The sequence below is a fragment of the Osmerus mordax genome, chromosome 4 (genome assembly GCF_038355195.1).
Source record: "Osmerus mordax isolate fOsmMor3 chromosome 4, fOsmMor3.pri, whole genome shotgun sequence".
Classification (NCBI taxonomy): Eukaryota; Metazoa; Chordata; class Actinopteri; order Osmeriformes; family Osmeridae; genus Osmerus; species Osmerus mordax.
The window spans coordinates 190,184-206,489 of NC_090053.1; the positions used below are offsets into that span (position 1 = coordinate 190,184).

At 47.6% G+C, this 16,306-nt stretch overlaps 2 protein-coding genes across 2 annotated transcripts; one reads left to right on the plus strand and one right to left on the minus strand.

The window, feature by feature from the left end:
- Positions 1–2,737: 2,737 nt before the first annotated feature.
- Positions 2,738–9,326, minus strand: LOC136942187 (muscarinic acetylcholine receptor M2-like). The gene is made up of 4 exons (XM_067235013.1): positions 9,207–9,326; positions 4,381–4,615; positions 3,201–4,163; positions 2,738–3,049 (listed from the first exon to the last, which is right to left on the minus strand). The coding sequence occupies exons 2-4, from the start codon at positions 4,552–4,554 to the stop codon at positions 2,738–2,740; spliced, it is 1,449 nt and encodes a 482-aa protein (XP_067091114.1). The 5' UTR covers positions 4,555–4,615; positions 9,207–9,326.
- On the plus strand, positions 6,375–7,307 carry LOC136941588 (uncharacterized). Its single transcript, XM_067234126.1, has one exon. It carries the CDS (start codon positions 6,375–6,377, stop codon positions 7,305–7,307), a length of 933 nt encoding a protein of 310 aa, XP_067090227.1.
- Positions 9,327–16,306: the final 6,980 nt, after the last annotated feature.

The following is a 16,306-nucleotide window of genomic DNA, read 5'->3' on the forward strand; positions in this document are numbered from 1 at the left end:
AAATAAACAAATATACAAATATAAATATGCATTCAGTTTGATAAATACATGGAAGTTCCACTTTAAAGCCACTAGGGGGAAGGATGTTTCCATAGCTGTCCACTGGTGGAGCCCCTTCATCTGGGTTAGGGTTACGGCTAACCATTACTCTGTTAATCAGCGCAGAAACTCTGGGCGTGGAGAAGTATATAGTGGAGGTGGAAGGGACATTAAAAGTGCTTTCCTGGGAGTAGCTAATGAGCCGCGTATTCACTCCTACACTCCTACAACAAGCCTAACACTAACATGCGCCCTGCGCCCTGCACAGGAGACGCAAGCTTGGTGTGAGGAGTTTCTGGTGATGGTAAAAAAAAATATCTAATTGACTGAATATGCATACCCAAAGTAAGAGAACCAAACAATTTAATAATACAGACATCATATATATAATACAGGTGGTTGGCCACCTGTAGAGTAGCGTTTTTGTGCTTACCAGAAGAGGCCTCCAGGACTCAGCAGCTGGGACAGTTGTAGAGGTCTTGCTGTTGCTGCGGCAATATTCCGGTTGTTGTTTGTCACTAAAGTGTGAAGGTTCAAATCATCCAATGTGACTGAAACTGACCACTCCACCCAGCTGCTAGTCCAAGCACTTGTCCTCTCCAAGTTGGACTACTGCAACTCGCTGCTCGCCGGTCTCCCAGCATGCGCAACCCGCCCTCTCCAGAGGATTCAGAACGCGGCGGCCCGCCTGGTCTACAATCTACCCAGACGCTCCCATGTTACCCCGCTCCTCATCTCCCTCCACTGGCTACCCATCACGGCCCGCATCAGATTCAAAACCCTGGTACTGACCTTCCGAGCAGTGAATGGGACTGCACCCGACTACATCAAGTCTCTCCTCCAGCCTTACACCCCCACCCGCCACCTACGGTCTTCTTCAGACAACTGCCTGGTGGTCCCACCGCTCAAGAGCGCTCGGTCCCAACACAAGCTTTTCTCCTGTCTGGCCCCCTAGTGGTGGAACCAACTCCCCACATCAATCAGAGACACTAACTGTCTCCCTACCTTCAAGAAAAGGCTCAAGACGCACTTGTTCCGGGAGTACAACGGTACTTAGGAATGGTTTGCTGGACCCCATGTTAGTTTCCTCAAGGATCGCAATGACTCTTGCTTAGAGCCTTGCTGCTCTTGTTGGTTAGTGGTAACTGATTTAAATTGTTGAAATATGTTTTACTGTTGCTTGCTTTTCTACAGGTACACTTGCACTTATAGCGATTAATGTTGTTTAATTGTAACTTGTTTAACTAAATGCTCTTGTGGTTCTTCCCTTTGGCACTTATTTTGGTTGTTCACAATATGTGCTTCAGGTTTTGGCTACCCGCAATGTTTTTGGGGCTATCTTGTTGTTATCAGTGACCTATGCACTTTGTAAAGCTTTCTCTTGGAAGTCGCTTTGGATAAAAGCATCTGCTAAATGAATAAATGTAAATGTAAATGAAACAATAAGAACTCTGGAAAGGTTTTTTTAATTTTATTTTTTACCTTTAATGAACACAAGCACAAAGCTCTTCTCCCCCAGACAACTCCTCAGTATGTGATGTTCCTAACACTACTTAATCATCTAAGCAATAACAGTCTACTTTAGGCCCCTTCTCCATGGTTAGATGATATGTTGTTAGGCCTGGCTAATTCACATGTCATGTCTGGGGCACCAGTCCTGCATCTCAAATGGCCCTGATCCTCGATGGCTCTCTGTGCTGAGGCCTACCACTGTAGCCAGCTGCCCAGAATTCACCCTCTCTGACTGGGTCAGTCTGGCACTGACCAGGGGGCCTGGTCGAAAACATGCTACTCATGCAGTGGAGGATGTCTGGTAAAAAAACAAAACTAGACCTGACCAGTGAGTTTTAGTTTTTCTGTGTATGTTACCTCAGGTGGTATAAGTGCTGTGAATAAAGCTGCATGGCTGGACAGAGGGCGAGGCAGTTTCTCTCTATATATTTTATTCTCAACACATTAAATGGTTACAGCTGTGTTTAAATCAACTGATATAGACATGAGCAAGACAGAGGGAATAGGGAGGAGGGAGGAAGATTTGCTACAGTATGATATTGCTTTATCCTACCATAGAAAATACACACACACAATTTCTCACACGCATTTTAATTCCAATATTGGCATTACTAGTCCCAAAGGAATATTTACTAAGGGGAGTAATGTCTAAACTATTTATCAGTGTCAACACGACAACAACAAAAGTTACTGTCTGAAAAGCTATCTTGAAGCCCCAATTCTCTCAGCTGTATAACCAACCACTGACTTGCATTAGGACAGCCCTGACACCACCCCCAACTCCACAGAAACATCTACACACACAATATTCACACATAAACACTGACACTGAGAAAAGGGATTGTCTTGGAAGGGTAGTGCTGACATTGAATCTAAAGAACACGTTATCTCACCCCACCCCAGCCCAGGTAGAGGCCTCACCCCTACCTTGTCCCCGTCCTCTACCCTTCTACCCACCTCCTCCCCCTACAATGCCCCACCCCACCTCCTCCCCCTACCATGCCCCACCCCACCTCCTCCCCCTGCCATGCCCCACCTCCTCCCCCTGCCATGCCCCACCTCCTCCCCCCCCTACCATGCCCCACCTCCTCCCCCCCTACCATGCCCCACCCCACCTCCTCCCCCTGCCATGCCCCACCCCACCTCCTCCCCTTGTCATGCTCCGCCCCACCCCCCTGCCACGCCCTCACCGGGCAGTACGGATGTTCCTATACTGGCACAGCAGCAGCTGTCTGAAGGTGTTTTTGAAGGTTGTATTGCAGAGCGCGTAGCATGCGGGGTTGATGGTGCTGTTGATGTAGCACAGCCAGTAGCCGATGGTCCACAAAGAGCTGGGGATGCAGGCCGAGCAGAAGGTGTTGATCAGCACCATCACGTTGTAGGGTGTCCACGTGGCCACAAACGCCACCAGGATGGCCATGATGGTGCGAGTCACCTTCTTCTCCCGGGAAGGTGTCCCCCTCTTCTTAACCTTCCTGTTTGACCTCTGATTCGTTACCTAAAGGAGGAATCATCAGTAAAAAAAAAAAATCTTACATTTTATGAATACATTAAATGTAGATTAGTTCTTTATTTGACATCAAAATTAGCCTTCCTATATGATTCTATAATTCATGTCTATATCTCTTGTGTTCATCATGATTGGTCACCTTGAGCAGTGTCCGTGTAACCAGGTTTTGCTTCTCATTGGCGGGGGCAGAGTCTGTCTTAGTTCTGGGTCCAGTCTGGGAGGGGTCTGTGAGAGAGGAACCACATCCAGAACCTGGGTTCTGAGTAGACCTCTGAGCTTGCTTTGGCTTGGTCTTGCCGTTCAGCCCCTGCTGGAAGGTGTTCTCTTCTTCCCTGTGATTGGACGACATGGGGATGCTGACTGTGGTGGAGCTTTCATTGGTGGAGCTTTCTCTAGTTTCCACTCCTTCCAAACGCCTCAGACCTCTGCCATTCGGCTGCCGCTGCACCATCTCTCTTTCCTTCCCTCTATCTTCACCCTCCTCTTCCTCATCCCCGGTCATGGTGCAGTTGTTGGGCTGGACCTCACCCCCATCATCCTGGCTCTGTGACAGGCCTTCACCTAAGCTGGTTCCCGAGGGCTTCCTTCTGCTTTTCCTCACACGGCTGCGACTGGCCCGGGAGATGCGCCAGTAGAGGGCGATCATGATCCCGACCGGAAGGTAGAACGCCGCGATGGCCGTGCCAAAGGTCACAGCGGCGTTGGAGAAGAACTGGATGAAGCACTGGCCAGGTGGCACTGTCCGGCCGCCTACGACAAACTGCCAGAACAAGATGGCGGGCGCCCAGAGGATGAAGGACAGAACCCAGGCCGCAGCTATCATCAGACCCGCCATCTTGGTGCTGCGCCTCGCTGGGTAGCTCAGAGGCTTGGTCACACAGAAGTAGCGGTCAAAGCTGATGATGAGCAGGTTCATGACAGATGCATTGCTAACGACATAGTCCACAGCCAACCACAGGTCACACACTACAGGGCCCAGGGGCCAGTGGCCCATCACGATATACAGAGTGTAGAGATTCATTGAGCCCAGGCCAATGATGAGGTCGGCACAAGCCAGCGAAAACAGGAAATAGTTATTGACGGTCTGCAAGTTCCTGTTTACCTAAAATGAAAGGGAGGGTGAAGGATATTCGTTCATAAGAATCTGCAGGAACGATGTATTATAAATTGATGACATCACAGACTTTATGAATAAATCCCATCAGTGATCCTGCTCATAGACATACGTATATACATGTATATATGTCTATGATCCTGCTGACAAGATCTAACCTCTCTCTGAGGCTGAAACACCTGGCGCAGAAACATCCTGAACTGACCTTGATAGAGAGCATGACCAGGATGTTCCCTGTGGCTGTGACCAAGCTGAGGGACCCAGCCACGAGGACGATGACAACCATCTCCACCGTGGTGTAGGGACTTGGGCGGAACGTTTCGCTCACATTAACACTGTGGCTGAGGTTGCTTGAGAGGGTGGAGTTGAAAGTCTCCATGGCCTTGTTTCTCCTTTTCAGAGACTGCTGCACACAAAGGTTTAGGACTCAGCGATACAACCTGGGAATCAAAATAGGATATATTTTAGGATTGTATTCCCCCTGGAAGGTTAGGGTTAGGGACACAAGATTGTGGTGTGTGTGAATGCATGTGGGTGTGTGCGTGTGTGTGTTTTTTGTCCCTTGTTATCCTTCTAATGGAGCGACAGCTGCTTCTAAACCTAGTTCCTTTGTAATGCCTGATGTCAACACTATGAGAAGGGGTGTGTGTGTGTGTGTCTTTGACCAGGTGTTAAGGGTACCAGGTGAGCAAACATGCCCTTTCCCACAGTGTCAACTTCTAGTCCCTTCCAGAGTCCCACATGTTGATATCAGTGATCATGGTGTTCTGTTCTACTCATCTGAACTATTTACCCAAACAGGAAGACGAGCAGCACTGGGTCAGTTCCACTGTGTTGCCTGCTGAAGTGTTGCTGTTTTGGAGCTACAGCATGGGCCTGAACACACATCCAGCACTGGTCATTAATCATTCCTCTCATTCTGTGACTTGGCTCTTCCCTCAGGTCTGGAGGTATCTGAGCTACGCCACGTCCCGGCCAGGAAGTTTTGGCTCCTGGCCCTGCGATGACCTGGAAGCACCAGCCAGAACAGGATGTGACCTGACAGGTCATGTATGATTATGTAACCAGGCCAGTCTCTCCTCACAAAGGAAGGCCTCATTTGCATGTTGCGGTCCCCTGCAAAGTCATAACGTGACAGTTGAGTGTACAGTTAATCAGGGACAAGAGCCAAGTGAGGAATGTCAAACTGCACCGCTAATCCAGCGGGCCTCTGAGAAGAATGTTCACAAAACTCCAACAGCCATTAACCAAGAAACAGGCAACGCTTCAAGGTGGAATCATTTTTATTACGTTTTTGGGCCTTTATTCATCCAACCTGGGCCCCCATGTTGATGGCTTAGCCTCAGTGGGAACTCTTACCCAGTGAGCTACCAGAACATCCCAGAACTGGTTTCTGAGTGGTGAGGCCGTAGAGTGGTGTGAGCCAGACATGAAGACTGACTCTGATAGACGTCCCTGTCGCCACGGCTACAACACATCCTCTCCTCTGGCCAGAGATTGGTTATCAGGGGCGGCCCTGCTTTCCGGCCCACTAAGAAACAGGACACCAATGACCGTCTGTGGAGATGAAACAATCCTTTGCTCTCACTATGTCCTTAGTTGGTTGACTAATCCACCCTCATCACCTCTTCCTCAGTACCAATACATCTGTTGCTCACGCCTTCAGCCTGTTCACTGAACACAGACACACATTACCTGACAGCAAGCAGACACACAGCAGCTCCACTCCCAGAGGGCCACACTCACACTCAGACAGTGAACTAGTAGCAGCCACACGACTGAGAAGCACCATCAACCCACATCATAGTTGGGTGGAGAAACAAGATTATATCATTTGTTCTGATCAGAAAATCAATGGAGAGACACTCAGGAGAGCCTGAGACGGAGACTCGTGGGGGTCGTGTATTGCTGATGGTCCATTAGGTTGGGTGATAACATCGTACCTGAAGGCTGCTTCCTCTGTGTGCTCAGCCGGCTCAAACCTTATTACCAAGGAACTAGTCCTCAGAAACCCAGTGTGACTGCTTCCTGTAGCTCTCCCCAAACCTCAGCAGCAGGGCCTCTCTGTGTGTCTTACATGTATGTGACTGTGTTCGTGTTGCATATGTGGAGGTGTATGCGTGTGTGTATGTTCGTCTCAATACTGCATATTTTGTGGCACACATTCACAAAGCATAACCGTGTAACTATGACATAACTATGGGGGGGGGGGGGGTGCATGGTTTACATTCCAAGAACCAGAGCAGGAGGCCTTCCCCTCCTGCCCTTAAGAACCAGAGCAGGAGGCCTTCCCATCCTGCCCTTAAGAACCAGAGCAAGAGGCCTTCCCCTCCTGCCCTTAAGAACCAGAGCAGGAGGCCTTCCCATCCTGCCTTTAAGAACCAGAGCAGGAGGCCTTCCCCTCCTGCCCTTAAGAACCAGAGCAGGAGGCCTTCCCCTCCTGCCCTTAAGAACCAGACCAGGCCTTCCCATCCTGCCCTTAAGAACCAGAGCAAGAGGCCTTCCCCTCCTGCCCTTAAGAACCAGAGCAGGAGGCCTTCCCTTCCTGCCCTTAAGAACCAGAGCAAGAGGCCTTCCCCTCCTGCCCTTAAGAACCAGAGCAGGAGGCCTTCCCCTCCTGCCCTTAAGAACCAGAGCAGGAGGCCTTCCCATCCTGCCCTTAAGAACCAGAGCAGGAGGCCTTCCCCTCCTGCCCTTAAGAACCAGACCAGGCCTTCCCATCCTGCCCTTAAGAACCAGAGCAGGAGGCCTTCCCATCCTGCCCTTAAGAACCAGAGCAGGAGGCCTTCCCATCCTGCCCTTAAGAACCAGAGCAGGAGGCCTTCCCCTCCTGCCCTTAAGAACCAGAGCAGGAGGCCTTCCCTTCCTGCCCTTAAGAACCAGACCAGGCCTTCCCCTCCTGACCTTAAGAACCAGAGCAGGAGTCCTTCCCTTCCTGCCCTTAAGAACCAGACCAGGCCTTCCCCTCCTGCCCTTAAGAACCAGAGCAGGAGGCCTTCCCTTCCTGCCCTTAAGAACCAGACCAGGCCTTCCCCTCCTTCCCTTAAGAACCAGAGCAGGAGGCCTTCCCCTCCTGCCCTTAAGAACCAGAGCAGGTGGCCTTCCCCTCCTGCCCTTATAACCGAATCATGACCCACCCAAACAGCCTATTAAGAGTTCCCTTCAGATCAGCAGTGAGTCTGGATTGAGTTGGGGAGTTCAGACAAGGACCTGCTATGACCTAACCCTAACCCAAACCCATCCCCCTCACCAATAACATCTTGCTTACTGGAATTGCGGGCAGTCATGCATGGCACTGTATCTGGACAACACACACTGTTTCCTTGACTGGGGGACTGGCTGCTCGCCTGCCTACTGGCCCCTCGGTCTCTTCCCCTCATCCGTCTATCCATGTGTCTGCCTTCCACTGTGTATGTGTCACTCTGAGATGTTTTGCTTCTTTGACGACCCCTGGGGTGACAACAGATGACCAGTAGTTACCTGTGACATTCAATCTAACAGTGTGACTGAGGCGCCAACAAAGTGCCAAGTGATAACCTGGATATCTATTATATTACACCTTGGAGTGTGTGCATGCATGTGTTTGTGTGCAGGTGAGTGTGTTTGTGTATGTATGTGTGTGTGAGTAGGAGAGACATAAAGAGAGAGTGAACGAGAGAGAGAGACAGAGAGAGACAGAGAGAGAATGTGTATGTTTACTAGCTGTGTGTGCTTGTGTGTGTTTATAATAATGAGGTAATCAGTGTCTGACATGGTTCTGCACTGTGTACACACACACAGACTGCCTGCCCTAATGAACGCCCTGGCACCAGCCTGGGATATTCACTACTGGTTGCTATGATCTTCTGAGAAGGAGGAGTGGGACATTTCACAGCCCTCTGTGCTCTGGCCCCACCACAGGAGTGCAATGGAGCACAGAGAAATGCAGGCATAAATACAAATACAGGCATCAAATACAGGCATCAAATACAGGCATCAAGCAGCCTGGCAGCTCAGGGAGCAGCTGAGTCACAACCAGCCTGACAACACGGTACTAGACTGTGCTCAACTGTGCTCAACTGTGCTCGGAGAGCAGAGCAGCGGAAAGAGAAGGAGAGGGTGGGAGGGAGGGAGAGAGAGAGAGATAAGAGAAGGGTATCTCCACCACTGCAGCTAGAAGAGCAGCAGGAGAGTTAATGAGAAAAAGAAACATAATCAAATTTTCAAGGTCTGGGTCTGAGTCTGTCTGAAATCAAATTTCCCCTGTGAACATACAGACAGTAAACAGACAGTAAATTGCTGGGGGAATCCTTGAGAACAGATACCAGGGATCCCAAGTTAACTACAGGCACCCCAGACCAGTGTGACCACTCTGAGGAGAGGAGTATCAATTACTGCACTATAATGGCATGGAGTACATGAATATTGCTGGATGTCCTGTAGACCATGTCATTTACTATCAATATCATTTAATTTCAGCAATTTGTTAGTTAATATCATCACAATTTCTCCAGTGTGTAATGTAATACAGAGAATATCCAGTTTTTGCATATTTGAGTGAGCACCTGGAGGAGATGGTGGCTGATGTACAATGGGAGTCTTCAGTTCTCGACATATGATCCATAAAGCAAGCTAGTGGGTTGGGTAGAGGATGGAATGGTTGAACATGATTACCCAGAGAAGTGCGCCTGGGGGACGTTGTGTTGCAACATAACAGCAGCATTCACTGGAGAAGAAGAGAACAATGACCGAGCTTGCACACCAGTGAACCATCAGAAACATGTGGGGTGTGAACCACATCACTGATTAAAACAGTTTTGGAAATTGTAGGGCGCCCAAAGTGCCTTAAAACAACCGCGGCTAACAAAACATTTATAAAATGTTTAATCGTCATGAAACTCAGGGAAAACAGGCTAAAATAGATTTTTTAAATACTTAGGCTAGTTGAGGCCACCTAATCTTGGAGTAGAGTCTATGACGCAATGTCAAACTTCTACCCAAGTTTAAGTTAAAAGCTGGTTTGTTGTAGATAATTACAAAAAAATAGCTTACCTTATTCTAACCGACGTGCAAGAATTATGGTGTGAATAACTTGTGTCCATATTACTCGCAATGTCCGTTGTGGTGTCCGACGAGCTGCAGTTTGATGTGAACGTCTCTATAGCTCTTTGGGATAAAGTAATCGAGACTGAGCGATGTCTTGCAACAACTTGCGCACGCGTGTTTGTTTGTGTAAGAGCGCGCGAGAGAGGTGGGTAGGAGGAGAGAGTGAACGGAGCACGACTGCACCCCATGGATTTATGACATTGAAGAACTCCCAGTCCCTTGGTACCAAAATATGTGATATAATCATTATTTTCAACCTGATTAGTTGGTGTCCTTGAATACATTGAGTCTCAATATTTATTTATAAGTGGTCATAAGTTTGTATTATTCGGTTGGCTTCCTTGGCGTCAAGCTGATGATTTGTTTATATACTGTGGAATATGAATAGTTCAGTCTACAGTTTACTGACTTTAACAGTGCAGGGCAGGGAAAGAGCATAGACATGTATATATGTCTATGGGAAAGAGGGCCAGATGGTTCTGTTTGCTCTCTGTGACAAAATGCAGCAAAACTGGAAGAATCTAAACCTGCTCTGGATAAGAGTGTCTGCTAAATGACTTAATAAACCAGCTAATTTTCTCTCATCTGAGTTCAATATCACTATTGGAACTTGAGTACACATACTTTAAACTGCTATTACGATTACTGAGTGATGTGAGACACAGATCTCCACCCTGAATCTGTTGCTGCAGGAAGCTGACCTTTCAAACTCTGTCATGGTGACCTTCAGGTGACGTCCACAGCCCCAGTCTGGGCATGACCTTCCTCTGATGGAATTACTAGAGAGAGCACTGGCACAGAGACCACTGCGCACAAGAGGGTGATGAAGAGGGCCAATCAAATTCTCATGTCCCTGCCCGGCTACATCATTGAGATCCCAACTGGGATTTGCTCAAGTATATTAGGTTTGAATAGCTATGCTGACTGTCTTGGTACAGTTTAACATACAGACTACATTACTAACCACAGCTGACACAGGAGAGAAGTCCTACAGTACAGGTGAAGAGGTCCTTCAGAGGTAATTAGGTTTGCTGCTGCTGGCAGACTAAATGTCTAAATGTCTAAACTCTTTTTCTCCCCTGTCTGAGGCAGAGATCTCTGACCTCATTCTCTCTCATCGCCCCACCTCCTGTCCCCTTGATCCTATCCCCTCCCCTCTCTTTCAAACCATCTCCCCCTCCATCATAACTTTTCTTCTCCATGTCCTAAACTCCTCTCTTACCTCTGGCACCTTCCCCTCTGCCTTCAAACAGGCTAGAGTTACCCCTCTACTCAAAAAACCCTCCCTTAACCCTGCCGTCCTCCAGAACTACAGACCGGTATCACTGTTACCCTTCCTTTCAAAAACAATTGAACGAGCTGTATCTAACCAACTGTCTAACTTTCTCTCTCAGAACAACCTGCTTGACCCCAACCAATCGGGCTTCAAGACTGGCCACTCCACAGAGACTGCCCTCCTTTCAGTCACCACTGCCCTCCAGTCTGCCAGAGCGGCTTCCAGGTCATCCGTCATCATTCTGCTGGACCTTTCTGCAGCGTTTGATACGGTTAACCACCAGATCCTGCTTGCCAGACTTTCTGAGATGGGCATCACTGGCACTGTACTCCAGTGGATCTCATCCTACCTGTCGGGAAGATCCTACCAGGTTTCCTGGGGAGGCAAACTGTCAGGACCTCGCCAGCTCTCCACTGGTGTCCCACAGGGCTCCATCCTTGGACCCCTCCTCTTCTCTCTGTACACCACCTCACTTGGACCAATCATCACCTCCCATGGCTTCTCCTACCACTGTACCAAATGTAAATGTAAATGGCAGGCTGCTGCTGCTGCTGGCAGGCTGCTGCTGCTGGCAGGCTGCTGCTGCTGCTGGCAGGCTGCTGCTGCTGGCAGGCTGCTGTTGCTGGCAGGCTGTTGCTAATGGAAGACTGCTGGCAGGCTGTTGCTGGTAGGCTGTTGCTGCTGGCAGGCTGCTGCTGGCAGGCTGTTGCTGGCAGGCTGCTGCTGGCAGGCTGTGGCTGGCAGGCTTCTGCTGGCAGGCTGCTGCTGCTGGCAGGCTGTTGCTGGCAGGCTGCTGGCAGGTTGCTGGCAGGCTGTTATTGGCAGGCTGTTGCTGGCAGGATGCTGCTGCTGGCAGGCTGCTGGCAGGCTGTTGCTGCTGGCAGGCTGCTGTTGCTGGCAGGCTGTTGCTAATGGAAGACTGCTGGCAGGCTGTTGCTGGTAGGCTGTTGCTGCTGGCAGGCTGCTGCTGCTGGTAGGCTGCTGCTGCTGGCAGGCTGCTGTTGCTGGCAGGCTGTTGCTAATGGAAGACTGCTGGCAGGCTGTTGCTGGTAGGCTGTTGCTGCTGGCAGGCTGCTGGCAGGCTGTTGCTGGCAAGCTGCTGCTGCTGGCAGGCTGCTGCTGCTGGCAGGCTGCTGCTGGCAGGCTGTTGCTGATGGCAGGCTGTTGCTGGCAGGCTGCTGGAGGTCCCACGCTGTCCTTCAAATGGGCAAATGGGCAACATCCCACTGGGATGTGAACACTCTGAACCTCCACAGACAGTCCTGTAGAAACACTACACGTAGGTCCACATACATGATGCTAAAATACCAGAGACGAACAACACAGGAAGAAAGAAAATTGATTTAGGTGAAACACAAGCAGAGGGGTGGACTCAATGAGGGACTTTGTCTCAGTTAGCATAAGTGATGTGTCTTTCCCACTGGGGTGACATAATAAACATAGTAGTTACTCTAGAAATGACCCGGTCTAGACTGGGAGTGTTGCCATGCTAAAGTAGACCTATGTGGAGTAGATACATGTACAGTACATACATGTATAAGAAACACATGTACAGTACTCCTATGTAGAGTTTATATATTTTAATTTGGTCTCCATATGCAACTGGTGTTATCTTTTTTATATATTTTTTTATAATATCTCGTACTAACTTTGTAAATAGTATGTATACTTCTGTCCACTTTGCTGCTGCAATGCCCGAATGTCCCCATTGTGGGACGAATAAAGGAATAACTTATCTTACATGCAATGTTCATACATTCACGTAAAATACTTAGGCTACTGTACATAAACAGTCCATACATTTATATTGTATACACGTATGGTTGACATGCATCAATTATTTTAGGGAGTGTATCCCTGTGTCAAGTCTCTGGTTACGGTCAGCTTCCCTGAGTTTTCTAGAACATTCTAGTACAGTGAGTATATTATTCTCTTTAGTACTCTTCAGTGGAGCCAGAAGGTATATCTGATAGTGCAGCTCTGAACAGACTATCTGATAGTGCAGCTTTGAACAGATTCCTCAATGGAGTCACACACTCCAGGCCCAGTAACGTGCATGAAGTGAATGTGTTTCCTGAGCGGAAAATATATATACAAACTCCACAGCCTGGAGGTACGTAGACAACAAACAATCATGAGTGACAAAAGCCACCCTCCTTAACACACTCTTTGCTTCTCTTTCTGTCTCTCTCACTCTCTCTTTATCTCTCACACACACCTTTCCCCTCCCATGAACAGTGTGCAGAGCTGTGAAGATGTGTGTGATGTACCAGAAGGTCTATAGTACTATGTCCTCTCAGACCAGATTCCTTTTGAAGCTTGTGAAGGAGAAGTGAAGGAGCAGTAAGGGGGGGTGTGCAGCGAACCCCCTGGGGGCTAACAAAAAAAACACTCTGTAGGGCCCAGATGTGTAAACACAGATGTACCACATATACACTACCACACACTGTATCTGACAGGCAACTCAGTAACTGTGCCGCTCTGAGTACACACATCAGCAGCCTGCCTTCCTTTTCCTTGTAATTCAGTATTTTATACCTCTAATAATAGTCACTTACAAAGAGTAAACATATTAGATTGTATGGTGAGCAGTCAGCGACACTCCTGCAGTCCTGTCAGTCAGCGACACTCCTGCAGTCTTGTCAGTCAGCGACACTCCTGCAGTCCTGTCAGTCCTGCAGTCCTGTCAATCCTGCAGTCCTGTCAATCCTGCAGTCCTGCAGTCCTGCAGTCCTGTCAGTCCTGCAGTCCTGCAGTCCTGCAGTCCTGTCAATCCTGCAGTCCTGCAGTCCTGCAGTCCTGTCAGTCCTTTGTCACTAGACTGCCACCTGGGGGGGACTTTGGTCATAGCAACTGCTTTTGAGTTTCTTCCATCATATCCTATGACTGAGCCAGTGAAAGGAAGGTGTAGGATCTAAACTGAAATCATAGAATGAAAAACCTGAAAGATTAGTACACCCAGTGCCACCTGGACCCATGCCACTCCTCAGCTTCAGAACAGACGAGTTGGTATCCTGGCAACTTGATGAACCCAAGCTGGTGTGTAGGATAGGAGGACATACACTTCCTTCTGCTTGTTGAAAAAACTAGACACCCACCAGTAGGTGACAGTGTTTCACCACATAGCAGGCCCCTTTACTGATGTGTTTCACCACATAGCACGCCCCTTTACTGATGTGTTTCACCACATAGCACGCCCCTTTACTGATGTGTTTCACCACATAGCACGCCCCTTTACTGATGTGTTTCACCACATAGCAGGCCCCTTTACTGATAACACTTCACTTGACTCTGTGTTCCACCAACGACAAGCAGTCTACACCCCCCAACCCCTCCCCCGACCCTTTCCATCTCCTGTGTGGTCATTTGAATAATGACATAACATGTGATCTGATTCGAGAACTGCTTCAGTGATGGTTTGTCCTAATCACAAAGGGTTGTGGCTTTTGTGTATCAAATCAAATCAAATGTAACTTGTACAGCAATTTTTACAAGCAATGTCACAGAGGGCTTCACACATGCCCATAAAACTGCACCTAAATCAGAGAAGGAAAAACTTCCAGGAAAACTCCAGAAACCGTGGGAGGAGCAGGTCGGGAGACATTTGCAGAAACAAAAGAGATGCAGACCAGCGGGTGAATACAATTATGCAACAATAGATAACAAATAAAAATTAGCAAATGGATGATGAAACAAACATACAGAGTTAAGAATAAGCAGCGCTGACACAGCACTCCACATAGGTGCCTGTCAGGTTGGTCAGTAATGAGCCACAGGGCTGGGAAGTACAGGATCAGAACAGCACCACAGAATGGCCAAATAGATGGACAGGAAGGGACCTGGAATTCTGTGTGGTCCATCATAGCACACCAATGTCCACATTGGCGACTATGTCCAACATTGGCAGACCGGAAACATTGCTCCAAGACTGGCTTTAGTCAAAGCCTAGGACTGACAAATATGATTGACAGAATCCTTCATCTCAACATAGCTAAGCGTTTAGACTGTTTGAGAGTGTGGTGAGGCTTGTCTGTAACAGAAGCATGCTCTAGTGCTCTGGTCCCACTGTGGGGATCACATACTACACTGCCCTGCTGCTCTGGATCTCCCCAGTGGGACTACCTGTAAGGATGTGTAAAACAAACTGAATAGAGCCTAGGGCCTGACTATGCAGCTGTTCTCATGGGTACCATGTCACTAAAAGTCAGAAGAAAGCATGTACAGTACACACACATACACACACAGGCTAACAAGTCCCACTTGGCAGGCCTGTCCTTGAGGATCTTAATTAGGATCCCGGTGCAAACAAGCTGCTAATGCATGTACCTCATAGTACACACACACATACAACACTGATGGTGCTAGCACGTGCAGATGAGAGGAGACACAGCGGAGTTTGGTCCTTAGAGACAGCATGATGGGGTTGAGCCATGGCAACCTTTAAAACAACTACACAGGGCTCCATGTCATCCCTCCTTTGGCCACTCGCTGGGGCCACGACTCTGGAACGAGCTCCCGGAGATCATTAGGGCCTTAGATTCCCTCGCTGCTTTTAAATCACACCTCAAAACCCACTTATTTATCTCTGCCTTCACCTAAAGTCCTGGTTACTGTTTTTGTTTCTTTTCTGTGTTGTTCTTAGAATCCATTGTTTTAAATTGCTCTGTCCGAAATTAAATACATAGTATGTATTTACTGTTTTTAAATACATATTATTCAATCTTACTATAATCTTATTAATTCGTTTTAATTTATGATCTTTTTGTATTTTATATTATCCTATTTTCTGCACTTTTATAAGCAATTCTATTACTTTGTACTATTGTTGTTGTGATTATCTATATCTTGTTAAAGCACCTTGAGACCTCTTTGTATTTTAAAGTGTGCTATACAAATAAAATCCATTATTATTATTATTACTTTAAGAACACTCCAAAAATGATCTGTTCCGAGATGAGTTTGTAGTGGGTTAAATATTTGCCAAACAACCAAAACTATTCCCCTACGGTTTAAAGGAAGAGGGTAAGCTGAACAATACCATTCGAATTACAGTTATTTAACTAATTGTATAGTCAGTGGAAGGTTAAATGAAATAGATATTTAATAACATTTCAAATGAATGAAATCAATTACACGGCAAACATGTTACAAAGTAAAGGTTTTAAATCTTACCTACTCTACCTTGATTATTGTAAATCAGAGAGAGAAAGCAAGAGGTGAAGAAGGAGAAGCCAGAACTGAGAAGAACCCTAACCCTAATAACCCTAACCCTCACACTAATAACCCTAACCCTAATAACCCTAACCCTCACACTAATAACCCTAACCCTAATAACCCTAACCCTCACACTAATAACCCTAACCCTAATAACCCTCACACTAATAACCCTAACCCTAATAACCCTAACCCTCACACTAATAACCCTAACCCTAATAACCCTAACCATCACACTAATAACCCTAACCCTAATAACCCTAACCATCACACTAATAACCCTAACCCTAATAACCCTAACCATCACACTAATAACCCTAACCCTAATAACCCTAACCCTCACACTAATAACCCTAACCCTAATAACCCTAACCCTCACACTAATAACCCTAACCCTAATAACCCTAACCCTCACACTAATAACCCTAACCCTAATAACCCTAACCCTCACACTAATAACCCTAACACTAATAACCCTAACCCTCACACTAATAACCCTAACACTAATAACCCTAACCCTCAGGAGATGATGAACCCACAGAACAATGCTTCACAA